The sequence below is a fragment of the Lathyrus oleraceus genome, chromosome 4, assembly GCF_024323335.1.
Source record: "Lathyrus oleraceus cultivar Zhongwan6 chromosome 4, CAAS_Psat_ZW6_1.0, whole genome shotgun sequence".
NCBI lineage: Eukaryota > Viridiplantae > Streptophyta > Magnoliopsida > Fabales > Fabaceae > Lathyrus > Lathyrus oleraceus.
Genome location: NC_066582.1, coordinates 260,181,350 through 260,200,708, shown reverse-complemented (window position 1 = coordinate 260,200,708; position 19,359 = coordinate 260,181,350). Strand labels below are relative to the sequence as shown.

Genomic DNA, 19,359 nt, shown 5'->3' with positions numbered 1-19,359 from the left:
GTTTTTTGAAAAAGGGGAAACTTTTAATGAAAAGAATAGAAGAATTTAGGTGGTAAAGGTTTTAAGAGATTTATTTTTATTTAAAAACCATTTTTTTTATTTGGGAGAAATTAAAAATTATATTGAATGAGGGATTTGGAATGTTTTAGAAAGTTTAAACAAATTGTTCAAATATAATTTATATTATTATGTATTTTAAAAATTAAAAATATATTAATGATAAACAATTTTTTATTATTTTATATAAAATCTTTTTTTGAAATCTTAAAAATTTCTCTATAATTTTAAAAAAAAATCATTCTTTGAAGCTGCCAATTCTCATCTCTTCTCAACACTCAACAAAATCTAAGTTTTTTTAAATAAAAAGAAAAAATACATGTATATCTTTATTATGTTATATAAAATCATTTTTTATGTTAAAATTTTATCTATATTTTATAATAAGAAAACATGTTCCTTAAAATTCTCTCTTTTCCTCCCTTCTAAACTTTCAAATAATTCTTAAGTTTAAATGTGACAGTACATGTATTTAGTTATGTTCTTATTTTGATTGTTGTTATCCATTTTCATTAAATATTTTTATTAATAAATAGGAAAAAATTTAAATAAAGAGAAATATTTAATTTTCTCCCAACATCTTTCATAAAAGGTAAATTTGTATGTGATAAAGCAGAATACTACAAATAACTTTAAATAAAGGAAAATATTACACAAAAAAGTAATCTTGAAATTTGTGCTAACAAAAATGATCATGTGATTTTTGTTAAAGAATTTAATAATGGATATTAAGATATGTAAGATGAGTGAGAAACACGTTGTTCCCACGGCCACGTGGGTCTTAAAAAAACAGGCCAAATACATAGATTTAATATTTTTATATAATATATAGATTTTCAAAAAAAAATCATGTACTATGGTTGTGTAAAACTTTTTACATTAATAATGTATAATAATTAATCTTTTTTCTTAATATGTACTAATGTATATAGTTAATTTTATATAAAGTTGTTATGAAAATATTAATATATATGTTAATTTTTATAAAATAATAATTACTTATAGTTAAACATAATCGTTTTAAATTTTTAGAAATTCTATACAAATTATCTGCAGTTTAATTATAACAAAGTTCTATGTATTAAGACAAATTTTACATATGATTTAGTAATTAATCTTGCATCCTCTTAAATTATGTTATTAGATATTTGAAAAATATAATTACACTAACAATCTAATTAAATACATAGTTACAATTAACAAACGTATCTAACGGCACGAGACAAGCTAATTAAATTGTACATAATAAAATTGTTTTCAGAAATTAAATTTTTTATGTTAACTTTTAAAATGATTTATTTAATTTAAATATTGTTAAATAATTAAAATATATAGATTAACTATATAATTTAATATTTATATACGCAAAATGATTTAAACACGTCATTCTTGTTATGTAATAATATAAATAATAAATAAAAGAATTCTAATAATTAATTAGTTAATATGTTTGAAAACATTATTTTATAGAATAAAATTATTAAATTACTAAAGAAAATCATATTAATAACATGTAATTCAAAAAAAATGAAATTTTTAATGATTATTATGGGTGGCAAAATAGGTTTGACCCATTGGACATGTTTGTTTTACTTACGCAATATTTTAAAAATTGAATCGGAGATCGAATCGGTAAAACTTGCGATTTAAGGTTTAATTGGTTCAACCGATTAAATCTACGGTCGAACCGTTTATTAAATAAACTAATAATATGAAACTAAATTTCATAGATATGTCACACATAATCATACATTAACAACTTAATAAAATAAATATTTCAAAAATCTGTTACAAAATTAGTACAACAATATCGATAATATATATAATAACATAACATAGTTCTACAATTCATTTGAATCTTTATTTAAAAATAATTTGATCAAATTAAAAAATTGTAATAACATAAGTTAAACTAATTCAAACCAAAATTAAAATAATAGAATATAATAACTAAAATAAAGTTCAAATAATTAAGATAGAATACCAAAAATAAATAATAAAATATACTTCATTAAACAACAAAAAAAACGAATTTGAGTTGAACTATGACAAACAAATCTTACTTGACAATAACAAACAATATTAATTTAAACGACAATCAATATTGAGTTGAATATCGTGACTATGTTTGAAAGATATGGTGTGATAATGATGAAGTGATAAATTTTAGAGAATGTAGAATGTATGTTAGGTTTTGATATTTATATATTAAAATTTTTAAAAAAATTAAAAAAAAATGGTTGATTTGATGCTTTTTTTTAACCGAGCGGTTTTACAAAACCGTCTCCGATTCTTTGGTTTAAATAGTTTTGGACGATTCAATTCGATTTTTTCGATTTTACTTCGATTTTGACTCACTAACTATTTAGAAAGATTGATCAAACCGAATTCATTTTAATTCCTGGTTGAACTGACCGATTCGGTCCAATTTTTAAAATATTTGTTTTGCGTGCACTTTTTTATAGCGTGAGATAAAATTTTAGTCTCTCACACTTTAATATATTCGTCCCGTTCCATCCCATTTTTTTCTCAAGATTTTATGAATTCGGGCATTAACATAAATTTTCTAAATTTTTTAAAAAGGGTCCGTGACGGCGGCCTTACCCCACTCTATTTAGGTTTTGAGGAGGGGTCAATATTTTAATCTCGCACCTACATAATATCAACTCAGTTCCGTACTATTTTTTCCGAGCTTTTGCATAGTAAGACAAAATGGGACAAGCCTACCCATTTAAAGTCCATAATTGACTACACAATAACAACAATTTTGTGTGTTTTAAATATTTTGAAAAGTCATTTTTATCCTTCTACATATTGATTTTTATTTGCAATAAATTTATGGGAAAATGCTTTTTATTGACAAATTTTATTAGTGTTGAATATAATAATACAAGTAGTGTAACTTATTACGAAAATTCTATAATTTGACTCCTTTTTTGACTGTCCTGTTTTTTAATTTGAAAAAATATAAATTTTGAAGGAAATTTTAGAATATACTAAAAGAAAAAATATTAAATATCATTTAAGAATTTCATGAAAAAAATTCATTATTTTTTACTAATTATATCATTTAAAACACAGTATTTTATTGTGTCTAAATACATGCGAAATAATAATAAATAATTAAACTTTAAAAACAAACTTGACAAAAATGACTTAACCATAAAAACTTTATTTTAATTTATATTCAAATTTATGTTAACAGAAATAATTAAAATCCAATATAAAAATTGCAAAATAATTATTAATAATAATTCTTTTCCAATTATATTTTATAAAACGTTGTAAAAATCAAAATAATAATAAAAATAACAATAAAATAATAAAGGCACATGAAGGAGAACACCATACCCAAATAATTAAAAGTACATTGTACAAAGAATTAATTAATAATAATAAAAAAATTCAGCATTGGATTGTTTTGCTTAGGCATCTTCACTCTATTATATATAGAAGTTCTCTATCCAATTTTAAATACAAGAAACAACACAACAGAGTTATTTCTGGCTTTTGTGTTGTCTCTGTTATCATTCTTCAACCTTTATAACTTACAAACACCGTTTCCAATTTACTCAAAATATGGCTTTCACTAGCTCCTTCCTTAAGCCAAGTCATTCTCTTCTTCCATCTCACAGATACAGAGTTTCAAGCCCTTACCATGGTTACAGAAACCAAAACCAGGTTGGTAAATCACATGCATATATATATATATATGTATTAAATTATGCTTTCTTTCTTTGTGTTTTTTTTGTTGATTTTTCATTGATGATGCAATGATGAATGGTGTTTCTGTTTGGTTGTGTTTTTGTTATCAGTCCTGCGTGAAGGCTTCATCAAACAGTGGTAACGAAGAAAGGACTGTTATAAGGAAAGAAAAAAATGGATGGAAGATCAATTTCTCAGAGGAGAAACCACTGACTCCATTGTTGGATACAGTTAATTCTCCATCTCATATGAAGAATCTCTCCACAGAGGTTAGATAAAAATATAATATATGAAAAATATTTTGGTGTGCTTGGTTTTGGAATATTATTCACGGTTTAAGCGTCACAAAATAAACAGAGGTTTTATTAACCGTGACAGATATTTTATGAGCCCTATTTAATCACAGTTTAACGGTGACAAATTTTGGATTATGTGCAGTTGCCTGTTTTTTCATGTCTACTGTGATTTTGCCGACTACTTAATGATGTGTGTATTTTTCAGGATCTAGAACAGTTGTCAGCAGAACTAAGGGCGGACATTGTTCATAGTGTGTCAAACACTGGTGGGCATCTTAGCTCAAGTTTGGGAGTGGTGGAGTTATCAGTGGCTCTTCATCATGTTTTCAACACCCCTGATGACAAGATCATTTGGGATGTTGGACATCAGGTTACACTTTTTTTTTCTTTGTTATTTTATCTTATAATACCAATTGATAATTTAATTGAATTTTTTTTTATCTTGAAACCATTATAGTTTAAAGTTTTTATCATGTGTAAGAGGGTCTAAAAAGAAATAACCAAAATTGCAGGCATACCCTCACAAGATTCTGACAGGTAGAAGGTCAAAGATGCACACCATTAGGAAAACATCAGGACTAGCAGGTTTTCCTAAAAGGGATGAAAGTGTTCATGATGCTTTTGGTGTAGGACACAGTTCCACAAGTATATCAGCCGGTCTTGGTAACAATCTCGAACCTTAAGCTATGATTTCCTGTCGAATATGTTTGTGACGTATATCATAATTTTGATTTGTTACAAATAAAAATTATTGACAGGCATGGCAGTTGCGAGGGATTTATTGGGAAAGAGCAACAATGTGATTTCGGTGATCGGAGATGGAGCAATGACTGCAGGGCAAGCTTATGAGGCCATGAACAATGCAGGATTTGTTGATTCTAACTTGATTGTTATTCTTAATGACAACAAGCAGGTTTCTTTACCAACTGCAACACTTAATGGCCCTGCAACACCGGTTGGAGCACTTAGTAGTACTTTAAGCCAAATTCAAGCAAGCAAAAAATTCCGCAAATTTAGAGAAGCTGCAAAAGTAAGTCTTTTAAACTTGTCTTGGACCCTGTTTGCATAAATAAGTCATTTAAGTGTTTATCTATAAGTTATTTCCTATGAAGCATGTCCGCAGACACAAACACCTAACATGACATCGACACTAACACATCGACAAAACACAAACTTAAACACCTTTTGGAATCTGACTCTAATTTTATCTGCTAAAGATCATCACAAAGAACATAGGAGGACAAACACACCAAGTTGCATCAAAAGTAGATAAGTATGCAAGAGATTTTATTAGTGGTAGCGGTTCTTCAATCTTTGAGGAGCTTGGTTTATACTACATTGGTCCTGTCGATGGTCATAACGTTGAAGATCTAGTAGACATATTTGAAAAAGTGAAAGCAATGCCAGCACCAGGTCCAGTTTTGATTCATATTGTCACAGAAAAAGGAAAGGGATATGCCCCAGCTGAAGCAGCAGCAGATAAAATGCACGGTGAGAAAGGGGAATTTTTTTTCTTGCTACGAGTTTTAGCATAAGTACATGTATCTGGTCTATATTTGAGTCCGTTGTAGTGATTACGATGAGCAATTATTAAGGATGCTACTTTCTTACTTTCAGGTGTTGTCAAGTTTGATCCAAAAACAGGCCACCAGTTCAAGCCAAAGCCTTCTACTCTTGCATACACACAATACTTTGCTGAATCGTTGATAAAAGAAGCTGAATCTGACAGTAAGATTGTAGCCATTCATGCAGCAATGGGTGGTGGAACTGGCCTAAACTATTTCCAGAACAGGTTTCCAGATCGTTGTTTCGATGTTGGGATAGCCGAACAACATGCTGTTACATTTGCAGCAGGGTTAGCTGCTGAAGGTCTCAAACCATTTTGTGCTATTTATTCATCGTTCCTGCAACGTGGATATGATCAGGTGATTCATGATGTTGATCTTCAAAAACTACCTGTCCGATTTGCTATGGATCGAGCTGGTTTAGTCGGCGCCGATGGACCAACTCATTGTGGAGCATTTGATATCACTTTCATGGCTTGTTTGCCAAACATGGTTGTCATGGCACCATCTGATGAAGCTGAATTGATGCACATGGTTGCAACTGCCGCAGCTATTGATGACAGACCAAGTTGCTTTAGATTTCCAAGGGGTAACGGAATTGGAGCGGATCTTCCTCTCAATAACAAAGGAACTCCACTTGAGGTTAGCATACTATGTAGTACCAAATACCGATACATGGTGTCTGAAACATGTCATTGTCTGATACCGACGCATGTCTGGTGTCTGAAACATGTCATTGTCTGATACCGACGCATGTCTGGTGTCTACACATCAATGTGTCACTATTGTATCTGATATCCGTGTATGTGTCAGTGGTTCATAATTAGCCAATCATATTGAAATATTTTTGTTTTGTTATGCAGATTGGAAAAGGTAGAGTTCTGGTAGAAGGAAGCAGAGTTGCAATTTTGGGATATGGCACAATGGTTCAGCAATGCATGAAAGCAGCGGAAATGCTTAGAGCAGTAGGGGTTAATGTGACAGTTGCTGATGCTAGGTTTTGCAAACCTTTGGATACAAATCTCATTAGGCTACTAGCTAAAGAGCATGAAATACTCATCACTGTGGAAGAGGGTTCTATTGGTGGTTTTGGATCACATGTTTCACAGTTCTTAAGCCTAGCTGGTCTCCTTGATGGACCACTTAAGGTAAAAACATAGATAAGTCATTTTCTTTCCAATTATTTTGTGAAGTACTAATTCACTTCTGAACTTTTCCTAAATGCAGTGGAGAGCAATGATGCTTCCTGATAGATACATTGACCACGGAGCACCCAATGATCAGATTGAAGAAGCAGGTCTTTCATCAAAGCATATTCTAGCCACAGTCTTGTCCCTATTGGAAATGCCAAAGGAAGCTCTTTTGTTTAAATAAAAGCTGAAACTTAGAAGATTCTCCAATTAGCATTGTGGTTGAGAGGAAGTTGTATATAACTAGTATCATTTATATGATATATGGGGGGTTATTTTATTGTGTTGGGAGGAAGAATAAAATGTGACTCAAAAAGATGAATTAATTCTTGAACACATGAGACACACTTTGAAATTGAAGTATTGATAATAAATTGCAAAATATTGTTATGCTTAATTTTTTTTTAATTACTTCCATTTTTATCTAATATTAGAATAATCATGAGTCATAAAATAAAAAAACTATTCTATTCCTGAATTCAAAGACGGTAATGTATTAAAGGACACAATCCCGTTAAGCCAACTCAGTTGATAGCTATGCAGTATATCGAATGCTGAGAGGTGAAACTTAAACTCTAAAAGACACTCTCAAAACCTGAAGTAAAGAGGTTTTTGGGATCTAGACCTTAAGATTGGTGTGCTTTGATTAGGAACAAGAGAAATGATATTCTTTCTCATCATGGGAGTGAGGTCTAGGTGGAAGGTGTCATTGAGATCCGACAAGAGGTGGTACTTATTTTATTAATCATTTTTGGGAGTCATGATGATGTTGTTTTTCGTTCCCTTACCTTTGATGATAACATTACCCCTACCACACCATCCTTCTATCAAAGCTTCACCATGTTACATCTCAGACGGATGGTAACCAAAGTCATGGACCCGATGACTTCAACTTTTTATTCTTTTAAAGTGTTGTCATCTTCTTAGGACATAGTTACGACTGATATTGAGAAGTTTAATTGCATGGCATCCATTCCTCATAAATATTCTTCTTTCTTTGTTATTCTGATCACCAATATGAATTCGCCCTCTCATCTAGGAGATTTTCATCCCATCTCCCTTGTCAGACTCTATAAACTTATGGTAGAAGTGTTGGTTGTCAGGTTAGAATTTCTGATAAATATATTGATCTCCCATAACCAATAAACTTTTTTAAAAGGTAGAGTTCTGGATGATTGGGTGGTAGCAATCAATAAACTTGTTGATTTCGCTAAGAAAATCAAGAAGGATTGTGTCATATTTAAAGTTGATTTAAAAAAAGCTTATGATTATGTGAGTCGGAGTTCCCTAGAATACATGTTGGGTAGGTTTGATTTTTGTGTTAAATGGTGTTTTGGGTCAGTCATATTGACCCCGGATGGGTCACGCCGACCATGTAACACCCCTTTTTCTACCCCAAAATACTTAACATACAATCAGAGTAAATAAGCACGCATATAAACAAAAGGGCGTCACATCGACGTTTTCAAAACTAAAAGCTTTCAAAAACCAAACATCATTCATCATCAATATACAATACACCTGGTCATTCAAAATATAACACATTTCAATTATCATGAATATTCAAGAATATGCGTTCGCAGCGGAAAATAATGAATACTCATGCATTCCATAAAATGATCCATGTCCCATACCATGATCATCTCTCAATAATCTCCTCAAGATACAATAAAACCATATCCAGAATATTTGGCACGATGGCCTCTCCAACATCAATTGCAATCAAACATGTTCACAAGTAATAACGTAATGCATATCCAAATAAGATATGAGTTCAATACTAACAATCTACCCCGTGTTACATGACCAGAGCATTGACTCATTACCTAGTCCTCAACTAAAATACGGAAACTCTCCGGCTAATCTCGAGTGAGCTACCGTCCACTTACTTCAGCAATACTACTCCGGAGTATCTGCACGATGCCATGTAAAACACCATTCCAACAGAAGGGTGGGAATTCAAATCATTATGAAGAAGTATAATAAAGCACAATGATTAAATCAACAATTAAAGGAATTCATCTGTTCGCGGTGAATTTTGGCGAACAACCTCTTATTTTCCAAAACTTGTAGAATTGGGTTACTTGCAGGATCAACCACACAAATCCGAGGACATGTGCAAATCTAAATAACTTCGTAAATCTCTAGAACGACTTTTGTACCTTTTATTTGGCTTATCAAGTTTTTATGTCGAAAGGTATTGATTTAAAAACGTTTAAATAGATGTAAATTTGACAAGATAAGATAAATGACAGAAAATAACTGACGAAACATAAAGTGTCGAAAGAAGAAATGCAGAAAAATAATTGACTAGTAGATGTAAAGAGAAATTGGTAAAGAACTTTAAACTTTATAAAATAAAACTTTGAAAGAATTGGTGTTTGTTTACACATACATGTTCCAGATATGACTCTTTTCTCTCACACGGGTACTTTGAGTATTTGCAGGAATTTTGTACAAGTAATTTTTCACACACTTTTTCAGATAACAACTATCCTATTTATATACAAATAAAACAACTGTTACTAACGAACAAATCCTAAAACTGTGACACTTGGCTTTCTTCCTTTCGCCAGATGCTTCCACGCGTCTTCTTCCAAACGTCACAACTCTTTTGAATTTAAAATCTCACTTTATGTTGAAATGACGTCTCTTTCCAGACTTTGTCGAATTGTCGAAATACCATAATATCATCCATACCTGTCAAAAACGCCTTTCCATCTGCAAATACTTTGTCGAAATGTCAAACCATCATTTTGTCGAAGTGTCGAACAACACTCATCAACTGAACTGTTAATCTCATGACGTCATTTGTCGAAAGGATCATTCTGCATACTAAATCTCATGACGTCAAAAACGCATGTATACAAATTGCCCCCCAGCAAAGATGTTTCGACCGTTTTTTGGAGAAACAGTCATTTGTTGTCAACCAGTGTTTTGATGCCATGTCATTTAATTTCATTATTCCCAAGTTTTTGTAATCTCAATTTCCAATACAAATTTCATCATTACACTTTCTCCAAAATGTCACGTCTAGCCCACGTTCAGAGTCTACCTCCATCATTTCCTAACATCATGGTTTCTTTTCAACTTCCACCTCTTCAACATCACCATGAAAATTGGCCACGTGTCCCACTATCATCATTAACATTTTAAAGCGTTTTTCATCATCTTCCTCTTATAAATACCCATAAACCTTTTTTCCTCTGAACTCTTTTAACGCTTCAGAATCTCCTTTCTTCATACCCATTTCTTAAACCTTCATATTTCCTGAGAAAAATCCTTTATTCTTCCTAACAATGGCTCCTAACAAGCCTTCAAGAAGTAAACATTCCAAGAAGAAACAAGATCCAGCTCTTTCCCCTGCACATGATTTGAAGGTAGCAATGACTATTGGAAATCAACAATATGTTCCTGAACCTCCAAATGAGAAAGAAAAAGAATGCATCTAGAAATCCCAGGTATTAATTCCTGTTCTTATTTCTGGAAACTGTCACGCTATGTTAGGTCCCCTTCCAAATCCAGAGATTAAACCAGAACGTTTAAGAGAATTTTTCCCAACTTATTTTCATACCAAACCCATAGGCGCTGGAGTGAAACCTCAACCTAAAGAGAAAATTGTAGAACAAAATGACCCATCGAGTTCGACGGATGCTAGAGAGTTGGACTTAACCTATTTGAATTACAACAGGATATTTAGAACTTGCCCATGGTCGAAGGATCCTTCAGATTACTTATCTTGGCTAGATAAAGTTGAAAGGATAAAAGGGGATTTTTGGAAAGAAGTAGGCATTTTCGACCTTATTCAGTTGTCGAGAGTAGGAACTAATGTCTGCCCTAATATGCTTTTGGCTTCCCTCTACTTCTGGGACAACATATATAACACCTTTCATCTTCCTTGTGGGATGGTTACGCCTACCCTTTTCGACGCAGCAGCCATCGTTGGCCTTCACCCTAACGGTATAGATTTCGACCCCACTATCCTGAACGAAGATACCATCGCTTTAGACACTAGCCTCGCCCCATACTCTTTATTTACGTCCTATTATCATGACAAGAGCACCACTGAAGTTTCAGATGTCGAACACATAGCTTTTCTAACTCTGTGGCTACCCAAATATGTGTTTTGCTCTCGTTCCATCCAAGTTGCCAAGAGATTCATCACCATAGCCAATCAGCTTCATGCAGGCACAAAACTATGTTTGAGCGAAATGATTCTGGCGAACCTTTACGAATCTCTGAGTGAGAGCGTACATCTTTTGAAAACCATCAAAACCCAAGGTAAAATCAACTTATCAGGACCTTTCTGGCTCTTGCAATTATGGCTTAATGCCACCTTTGAAGCCACTCTTCCTGTAGAGCCAGAGGTAGATGAAGAAGAAGTGAAAAACAGGACTGTCGAATGGCCAAGGTTAGTGCAACTAACGCCAACTGATGAAGGGATTAGCCTTCGACAAGCTTTCAAAAGCTATGTCATGATGTTTTCCAAGAGGTATCAGTTTACTTCGACCATGGCACCTTTTGCTGATAGAAAAATTGGACCTAAATGGTTTACCCAACAGCTGCCTTTTGAAATGCAGAAGGATGAAAATATATTTCTGAATGTTTGGGAATCATTTTTAACCCCTAGGCTCCTTTTTTCTTACCGTAACGCCACTAAAACCCAAATCGCTTTGATAGTTTATCAACCCAACCTTGTTTCTAGACAGTTTGGCCTGATCCAGATAAAACCTCGACCTATATTCCCCAAGAAAGGATCCATCATCTTTTACAACTCCCTTCATACTGAAGGTGAGGGCAAAGAACTGTCGAAGAAACTGACTGATGACTCTTTCGACATCCGACCAGTGATCTTTCGACCATCATTCCTATGTACTCCTGAGTTTGATGAATGGTGGAAAGATTATTATTCCAACAGATTTTTCGACGTAGCAGCTTTCACTACGCATTTAACAAATGCTTTTGCTTTTGTGCAGGATCGGACCAAAAAAGGTATTCAAAGACACATTAGAGAAATACAAAAATTTCAAAAATATTTTGAAACCGCGTATAGACCTGATGATCTTAGTCGAACCATGCACGAAGCAGCAGCAGAATTAAAACGTAAATTGACAGAGAAGTTTGAAAAATTGTCATTGCCTTCAAATCTTCGACCAGAGGCGCGCTATGACCTGGCTTTCAGTTGTCATCCACCAAAATTTCCTCCTTTGCCAACTCTTGAATTTGGCGTGGCAGTTAGCCCTCCATTTCCATATTGGTTCGTTTGTGGGGACTTTATGAAAATTCTTCGTCAACAGTACCAAAAACCTGTTGAGCGTGTGGTTCCGACTAAGTATCATCTGGACGAATACCCAGGACACCTTCATATTGGAATAGAACACGTTCGCGTGGAAGATCCCACTCTTGAAGGTGTTCACAGAAAACATGATTTTTTCTTTTGTTATTCTAACTGTATTATCATGTATTTCTTATATTCGTTTCTGAATATCCTTTCTTTCCTTAGCCGTGAGGATTCCTGCCAAGAAAACTTCCGTCGAAGCATTGCCAAGTGCTGCTAAGAAACATTCGTCAAAGGTACAACACGTCACTTCTTCTCGTTTATTCCTTTCCCTTTTAAGAAACTAACTTGGTTTTGGTCTGTATGACTAGGTAAGTCGAAAACCCCCAACAGTCCAAAAGAGAAAGAGTGAAGAGGAGAAAGAAAAGGATAATGTTCCTAATGAAGAATCTGGTGACGAATCTCCAGAGCTAATCCCCCCTCCTCCTTAGAAGAAGAAACTTACAAAGGTCTCTTCCTAAAGATCCATAATTAAATCAACTAGGAAGGATTCTGCAAGTACTCCCACTGCTAACCCTCAGTCGAAGGATACGGAGAGTGGGAAATCTAGCTTTAACACTGAGATTCCTGAGGTAAGTCTTAATTTCGACTGTATTATTCGTCTTTTTTGCCTCTCTTTCTTCTAAACTTAGAGTTATTTTGCAGAAACAAGTGGCTGTCGAAAGAACACCTGAGAAAATTTTGGAGGAAACAGTCCAAGAAGAAGATATCCCCACAAGTGATCATGACAGACAAACTGCAGCAGAATTCGACGCTACTAGGGGTGAAACTTCTGAGATGAATCTCCTCCTCATCCAGGATTAGATGCTGCAACTCAGGGTGATGATACTGACATGGAAGCTGGGGTCGAAGATGATCATGAAGACGAAATTGCCCAAGATGGGGGCGACCAGTCGAAACAAACAGAGGCTGAGCACATTTTAGAGCGAAACACTCTATCTGCTCCTGACCAGACCCAAGGAAGTGGCAAATCAACTGGTTCGACTAGTTTCTCTCGTGAGGAGCTTGAAAACCTCAAAGTGCAGAGACCCTTAGAGTATCTGAAGGCTATGCTTAGTACTCGTTTTAATTTTCAAGATTCTTCGCAGAGCAGTTCGACTACTTCTGGGGCCACTTCTAAAGCACCATCTCTTGGTAACATGTTGACCAAGATTAGGACGAAGATCCTTGATGTTGATTTGTTCAAAGTGTTGTAAGAGAACGCCCTTGCCAATATTGACCTCAAGAAAATTTTGAAGCAAGTCAATGTCTTGGAGACTTCTGCTGAGGTTGGCAGTTTTGTGATGGAGCTGATGACCCTTATTGACTTGGCAACTGCAGACCTTCATCGTCAAAGAGATCTTACCCAACAAATCTCCTCAAAATCTGAAGCTTAAACTGCTGAATGGAATACTGTTGCAATTTCGACTGACAAAGTTTCAAAGCTACAACAGCTTTCTGAAACTTACATCAAAGAAGTTGCTGTTTGTGATGATAATATCCAGAAATGGGAAAAACAAATAGCAGCACTTCAAGAGAAGATATCCCAAGAGAAAAAACGTAAAGCATCCATACAGCAACCTAAGCAGAACGAGATTGACGAGGAACTAAGGGTGGGTATTCGACATGCGGAGAAGGGCCAGCAACTTAGTCAAGAGATTGAGACTCTCTCTACTCACAAAAGTCTTTGTGACCATCGACTCCAGTTTCAGAGGAAGAAATTCGCCACGTTGAAGGAAACTTTTGCTAGTCTCAATCTGTAGTCAAATTAATTTTAACAATTCTCAACCCTTTGAGGCTTTTTTTTGTAATAACTTTAGTGCCATTTTTATTTGGCAAAGCTTGTCACAATTATGTTTACAATTATTCTATTATTATTTTTACTTCCTGCAATGTTGGCTTATATTTTTTCAAATACTTGCCATTTATCTTTAGGATTCTCTCATCTTTCTCTATTTCTTCAATCTCATATGCGCCATTTGAAAAGCTTTTCAAAATCTGGAAAGGTCCTTCCCACTTAGGAGACCATTTTCCCATTAACTTATCTTTTCGATCCATAGGAAGGATTACTTTCCAAACAAGATCTCCAATTAAGAAGGTCTTGAATTTTACTTTCTTATTGTAAAACTTTTCGACTCTTTCTTTTTGTCTTTTTATTAGATCTAGCGCACGTAGTCTTTCTTCGTCCAAATCAACCAATTCGTCCATCATCATGCTCCAATATATATCTGATGGGATTTCATGATGCCTTTGCACTCTAACTGACTGCAAATATATTTCGACTAGTAACACTACATCATGTCCGTAAGTCAACTTAAATGGAGTTGAATTCGTTGCCTCTTTTGGATACGTTCGATAGGCCCACAAAACTTGATCTAAAGTTTTATGCCAATTTCTAGGTTTTTTCCCTACATGCTTCTTGATCAAATTTATCACTACCTTGTTGGCTGCTTCAACCTGCCCGTTGGCCTGAGCGTAGTAGGGTGTCGAAGTAAGGAGTTTAACACCTGTTTCTTGTGCAAATATCTGCATGTTTTTACCAGTGAACACAGATCCTTGGTCTGTTGTTATTGTTTCAGGTATCTCAAATCTGTAAATTATGTACTTTTGGATAAAATCTATGACTGCTTCTTGATCCACATTTACCAATGGTATAGCTTCAATCCACTTAGTGAAATAGTCTATCCCAACCAAAATGTACCTTTGCCCTTTTGAAGAGGCTGGTCGAATTTCACCAATCAAGTCTAAAGCCCATCCTCTAAATGGCAAAGGCTTTATAATTAAATGCAACTCACTTGCAGGAACATGGGGTATGCTTGCATGTACTTGACATTCCTGACATCCTTTTGCAAATTCGAAACAGTCCTTCAGCATTGTTGTCCAATACATTCCTTGTCGAAATAATAGCCACTTCATTTTATGACCTGCTTGGTGTGCGCCACACGCTCCACTGTGCACATTCGACAAAGCTATATATGCTTCATCTTCACCTAAGCATTTCAACAAGACTCCTTCTGCAGTCTTTTTGAACAATTCGTTTCCAAAAAGTACATAACTTAAAGCTCTGTATTTTATCTTTCTTTCTGCTTTCTGATTTGGGTCTTTTAGATAATTCTTGATAGGCTTTCTCCAGTCTGCAATTCCTGAATCATCTATATTGAATATCTCAAAATTTTCTTCGTCACCGTATCCTAATCTTATTGACTCCAAATCTGATGGGGACAACTTGGTGGATACGACTCTTCCTCTGACTTTAATAGCTTCTTCTAACTTTTCCTTCGACACTTTGTATCCAGACGCTAGTTGAGCAAGATCATTCGCCTCTTGATTCTCCAGCCTGGGAATGTGCCTAAAGGTCACATTGTCGAATTCCTTGAGAAGTCTATTGGCTATTACAAAGTACATGATTAAATTCTCCTTCACACATTTATACTCTTTAGTTAACTGCTTTATCATCAGTTCAGAGTCACCCATTATTTCGACTCTTGTTGCCCCCAATTTCAACAAGATTTCAAGTCCAGCAATCAAAGCTTCATATTCTGCTTCATTATTTGAATACAGACTTTCAACTTTGTACTTGAATTTTGTTGGAATTCTGTCAGGAGAAATAATCAACATCCCAACGCCAGTTCCATTTCTATGACTGGAACCATCGAAATACAGTTTCCAAGGTTCTAGTTCGACATATTCTACATCTTCATCTATAGAATGGTCAGCTATAAAATCAGCAACCACTTGTCCTTTCACAGCCTTTAAAGGCAGATATTTCAAGGAGTATTCTGTTAATGCTAAAGCCCATTTTCCAATTCGACTATGTAAAATATATTTAGATAACATATATTTTATTATGTCGAAATGGGAGGAAATATATGCATCAACAGGTTTTATATAATGCTTTAATTTCATACAAGAGAAATATACACATAAGCATAGTTTTTCTATAATACTATATCTAGTTTCAGCATCATTCTGGACTCTACTGAGATAGTAAATGGCTCTTTCGACGCCATTCTCATCTTCTTGACACAACATACTTCCTAATGTTTTGTCTGATGCCGAAATGTACAATCTCATACGTCTTTTTCTGCAAGGAGACATTAGGATTGGGGGACTAGCCATGTATTCCTTGATTTTGTCAAAGGCCGCTTGTTGTTCTTGCCCTCATGCAAAGTCTTCCTTCTTTAGTCGAAGTAGAGGAGAGAAAGCTTGCGTCTTCCCACTAAGATTGGAGATAAATCTTCTGAGGAAGTTGATCTTTCCTAGCAAAGACTGCAAACCCTTTTTGGTTAATGGCGCTTTCGCCTCCATTATGGCTTTGGCTTTGTTTTCATTTATTTCGATCCCCTTCTTGTGGACCACAAAACCTAAGAAATCACCCGCCTGCACACCAAAAGCACATTTAAGCGGATTCATTTTCAAACTAAACTTCCTCATCCTTTCAAAGGATTGTCGAAGATGATCTATATGACTTTTTCCTGAAACAGACTTAATTACGATATCGTCAATGTACACTTGCATGAAAGTTTCAATAAAGTCATGAAAGATGGAATTCATAGCACGTTGGTAAGTTGCTCCAGCGTTCTTTAGACCAAAAGGCATTACTACCCACTCGTACGTTCCTATTGCTCCAGGACAGCGGAAAGTTATTTTAGGAACATCTTCTTCAGCGATAAAAATTTGATTATAGCCAGAGTATCCGTCTAGCATACTTAGATACTCATGGCCTGCTGCAGAATCTATAAGCATTTCTGCCACTGGCATGGGGTATTCATCCTTTGGGGTAGCCGAATTTAAGTCTCGAAAATCAATGCATACCCTAAGTTTGCCATTTTTCTTAACTACAGGAACAATATTTGCAATCCATTCGACATACCTGGTTGTGCGGATGAACTTGCATTTTAGAAGTCTTTCGACCTCTTCTTTTATTTTCGATAGAATTTCTGGTGCGAAGCGTCGTGGAGTCTGCTTTACTGGCTTCTTTCCTTCCATTATTGGTAGCTGCAGTTCGACCAAACTTCGGTCTAGCCCAGGCATCTCGTCGTAATCCCATGCGAAGCAGTCTTTGAACTCTTTCAGCAACTGGACTATTTCGACCTTGAACAGGGGGTCCATTTTTGCGCTTATGTAGGTTGGTCTATTTTCTGCCCCCACTCCTAAGTTTATTTCTTCTAATGGATCCTGCGCCACCATCTTCTCGTCAGTTGACCCTGGATCTTTTTCGAACCCTAGAGGTTCGTCGTCATAAATGGTGTCAAGCTTTTGGTGTTGCCATTCGCCCATTTGGTTGTCATCATGATCTTCTGCAACGTCTCTTTGGGGACATCGTTTGTTGGAATTTTCTTCGTTGGCTTCAACAGCCATGTATTTTACTTCAACCTCAAGGGCCTCTTTGAGTTTGTTTTCGGCTATGTAAGCCGTAATTTTTTCGAGCGCTGATTCTTTACTCGTCATCGTCAAATTCGCTTCCCCATCCTGTTGGCGCTATGTGAGTAGTTCCCCACATGTACGATTCGCCAATTACTTCTTTGTCCCACTAGAAACCATGTGTAGGATGCAGGTACATGGAGCAGTAGGCGTTGTCTGTTGCCTTTAAGTCGAATTCGGCTGGACTGCACGGAGGTATGTGAGCCAGGTTCTTGTCGAAACTTTGACTGTTGACACTGTTTATCTCTGTCATGAAATATCTTTGATCAGCCTCAATGTTTTCGACGATCCCGTCTGGCCTCCATATGGCTATTCGCTGATGCATTGACGAGGGTACGGCTCCTACGCCATGAATCCACTCCCTTCCAAGCAGTAGGTTGTAATTCGCCCTTGAAGCAATGACCATAAACATCGTTGGCCTTGTTATGGTTCCAAGCGTCAAATTCACCTGGATGACGCCCATAGTGGTTCCTACTTTCCCTTCATAGTTCGACAGCACCATGTTGTGAGGTTTTGCGTCTGAATCATCCTTCCCAATCCTCTTTAGCATAAAATGGGGCATCAAATTTACTGCTGCTCCCCCATCCACCAGTATCTTGTTTACACCAACATTCTCCACCTTTCCTTTTATGAATAAAGGCTTCAAGTGTGCTTTCATGGAATCATCTGGCCTTTCGAAGAAAGCATTCTGCTCTTCGACGCACCCATTGTTCATTACGTAGTAGCAGACGGGCCTGTGTGCCATTGTTTCTTCTTCCATCTCGTCTTCTTCGTCTTCGACTTCCATTACTCTATCATAATCTCTAGGAAGGACAGAAACCATATTGCAGACTACATTAAAAGACGCTTCTGAATCAGATTCGAAGTTGTCAGTTATTTCGTCGTCTTCCTACAGCTTCTCTTTCGACGATACTGGTTCGACCATGCTGCCAGGATTGATCTGGTGGGCAGCCTCTTTTCTGCTTGCTATCTGGGGATTGTTGCTAGATTCTGCTTTGTCCTTGCTGTCAGTATTTTTTTCATTCACGCTTTTTTCTGCAGTCTCTTTTTCTGCCCTCTTCTGCCTCTGGAATCTTCTCCACTGGGATCTTGACATAGGGTTTTTTCCTTTATAGTTTTCTGAAGGATATGGTCTCGGCTTGTGCTTTTCCATTTCCTTCTTGCCTTCCATCGAAGCGCCTCTTTGAACCTCGAATTTTCTCCACTTTTTCTGCCCTTGGGCATCTCTAATGGGTTGAACCCATTTGTCATCCACTGCTTTGTTAGATGGTTTGTAAGTTTTGTGGTATCTTTCTCCGTGCCTCCATTGGTGGTGATCACTTCTCCTTGGGTCATATCTTGTTGTCCCCCAATTCTCTTTCTTCTTGGGTTTATCCACTGCTTCCAGATTGGTTGCTGCCTTCCTGTCGAAGATTGCGCTGCAGCGTGGGCATAACATTACTCCAGTCCTCATCTTTTGGCACCTCTTGATGAATTCTATTAGATTTTCCTCCTCTTTAGGATACGCCAGCCTTTGGTACTCCATTCGACGGCGATCTTCACCCATTTCAGCTTTATCTCCCTGAGATACTTCCACCATGTTTATCCCAACATTTCGTTCGTCAGCAATGCTTAAGTCGTTCATTTTCTTGATGAGTCTTTCTTCTTCGCCTTCGACACCTCTTGGTGTCTGGTCAAACTCTTTTTATGGGCAGCAGCACCAGGATATGCTTCTGGGAGCATGTTTGCAACATCATTTGTTCCAATTTCTTTTGGGGTCCTCCATTATTCTGTGCAGGATTCCACTGGTCATAGGCTTCGTATGA

The 19,359-nt window shown here is 35.8% G+C and overlaps 1 protein-coding gene across 1 annotated transcript; it reads left to right on the top strand.

Annotated features, from left to right (window-relative positions):
* The first annotated feature begins 3,543 nt into the window (after window positions 1-3,543).
* On the top strand, window positions 3,544-7,210 carry LOC127074980 (probable 1-deoxy-D-xylulose-5-phosphate synthase 2, chloroplastic). Its single transcript, XM_051016407.1, has 9 exons — window positions 3,544-3,738; window positions 3,873-4,031; window positions 4,264-4,428; window positions 4,571-4,721; window positions 4,817-5,088; window positions 5,276-5,549; window positions 5,676-6,265; window positions 6,487-6,771; window positions 6,851-7,210. The coding sequence occupies exons 1-9, from the start codon at window positions 3,637-3,639 to the stop codon at window positions 6,995-6,997; spliced, it is 2,145 nt and encodes a 714-aa protein (XP_050872364.1). The 5' UTR covers window positions 3,544-3,636; the 3' UTR covers window positions 6,998-7,210.
* Window positions 7,211-19,359: the final 12,149 nt, after the last annotated feature.

Coding starts and splice junctions, on each gene's coding strand:
- LOC127074980 (XM_051016407.1), top strand. CDS start 3,637: ATGGCTTTCACTAGCTCCTTCCTTAAGCCAAGTCATTCTCTTCTTCCA. Junction 6,266..6,486: donor ACAAAGGAACTCCACTTGAG/GTTAGCATACTA, acceptor TTTGTTATGCAG/ATTGGAAAAGGTAGAGTTCT. Junction 6,772..6,850: donor TCCTTGATGGACCACTTAAG/GTAAAAACATAG, acceptor TCCTAAATGCAG/TGGAGAGCAATGATGCTTCC.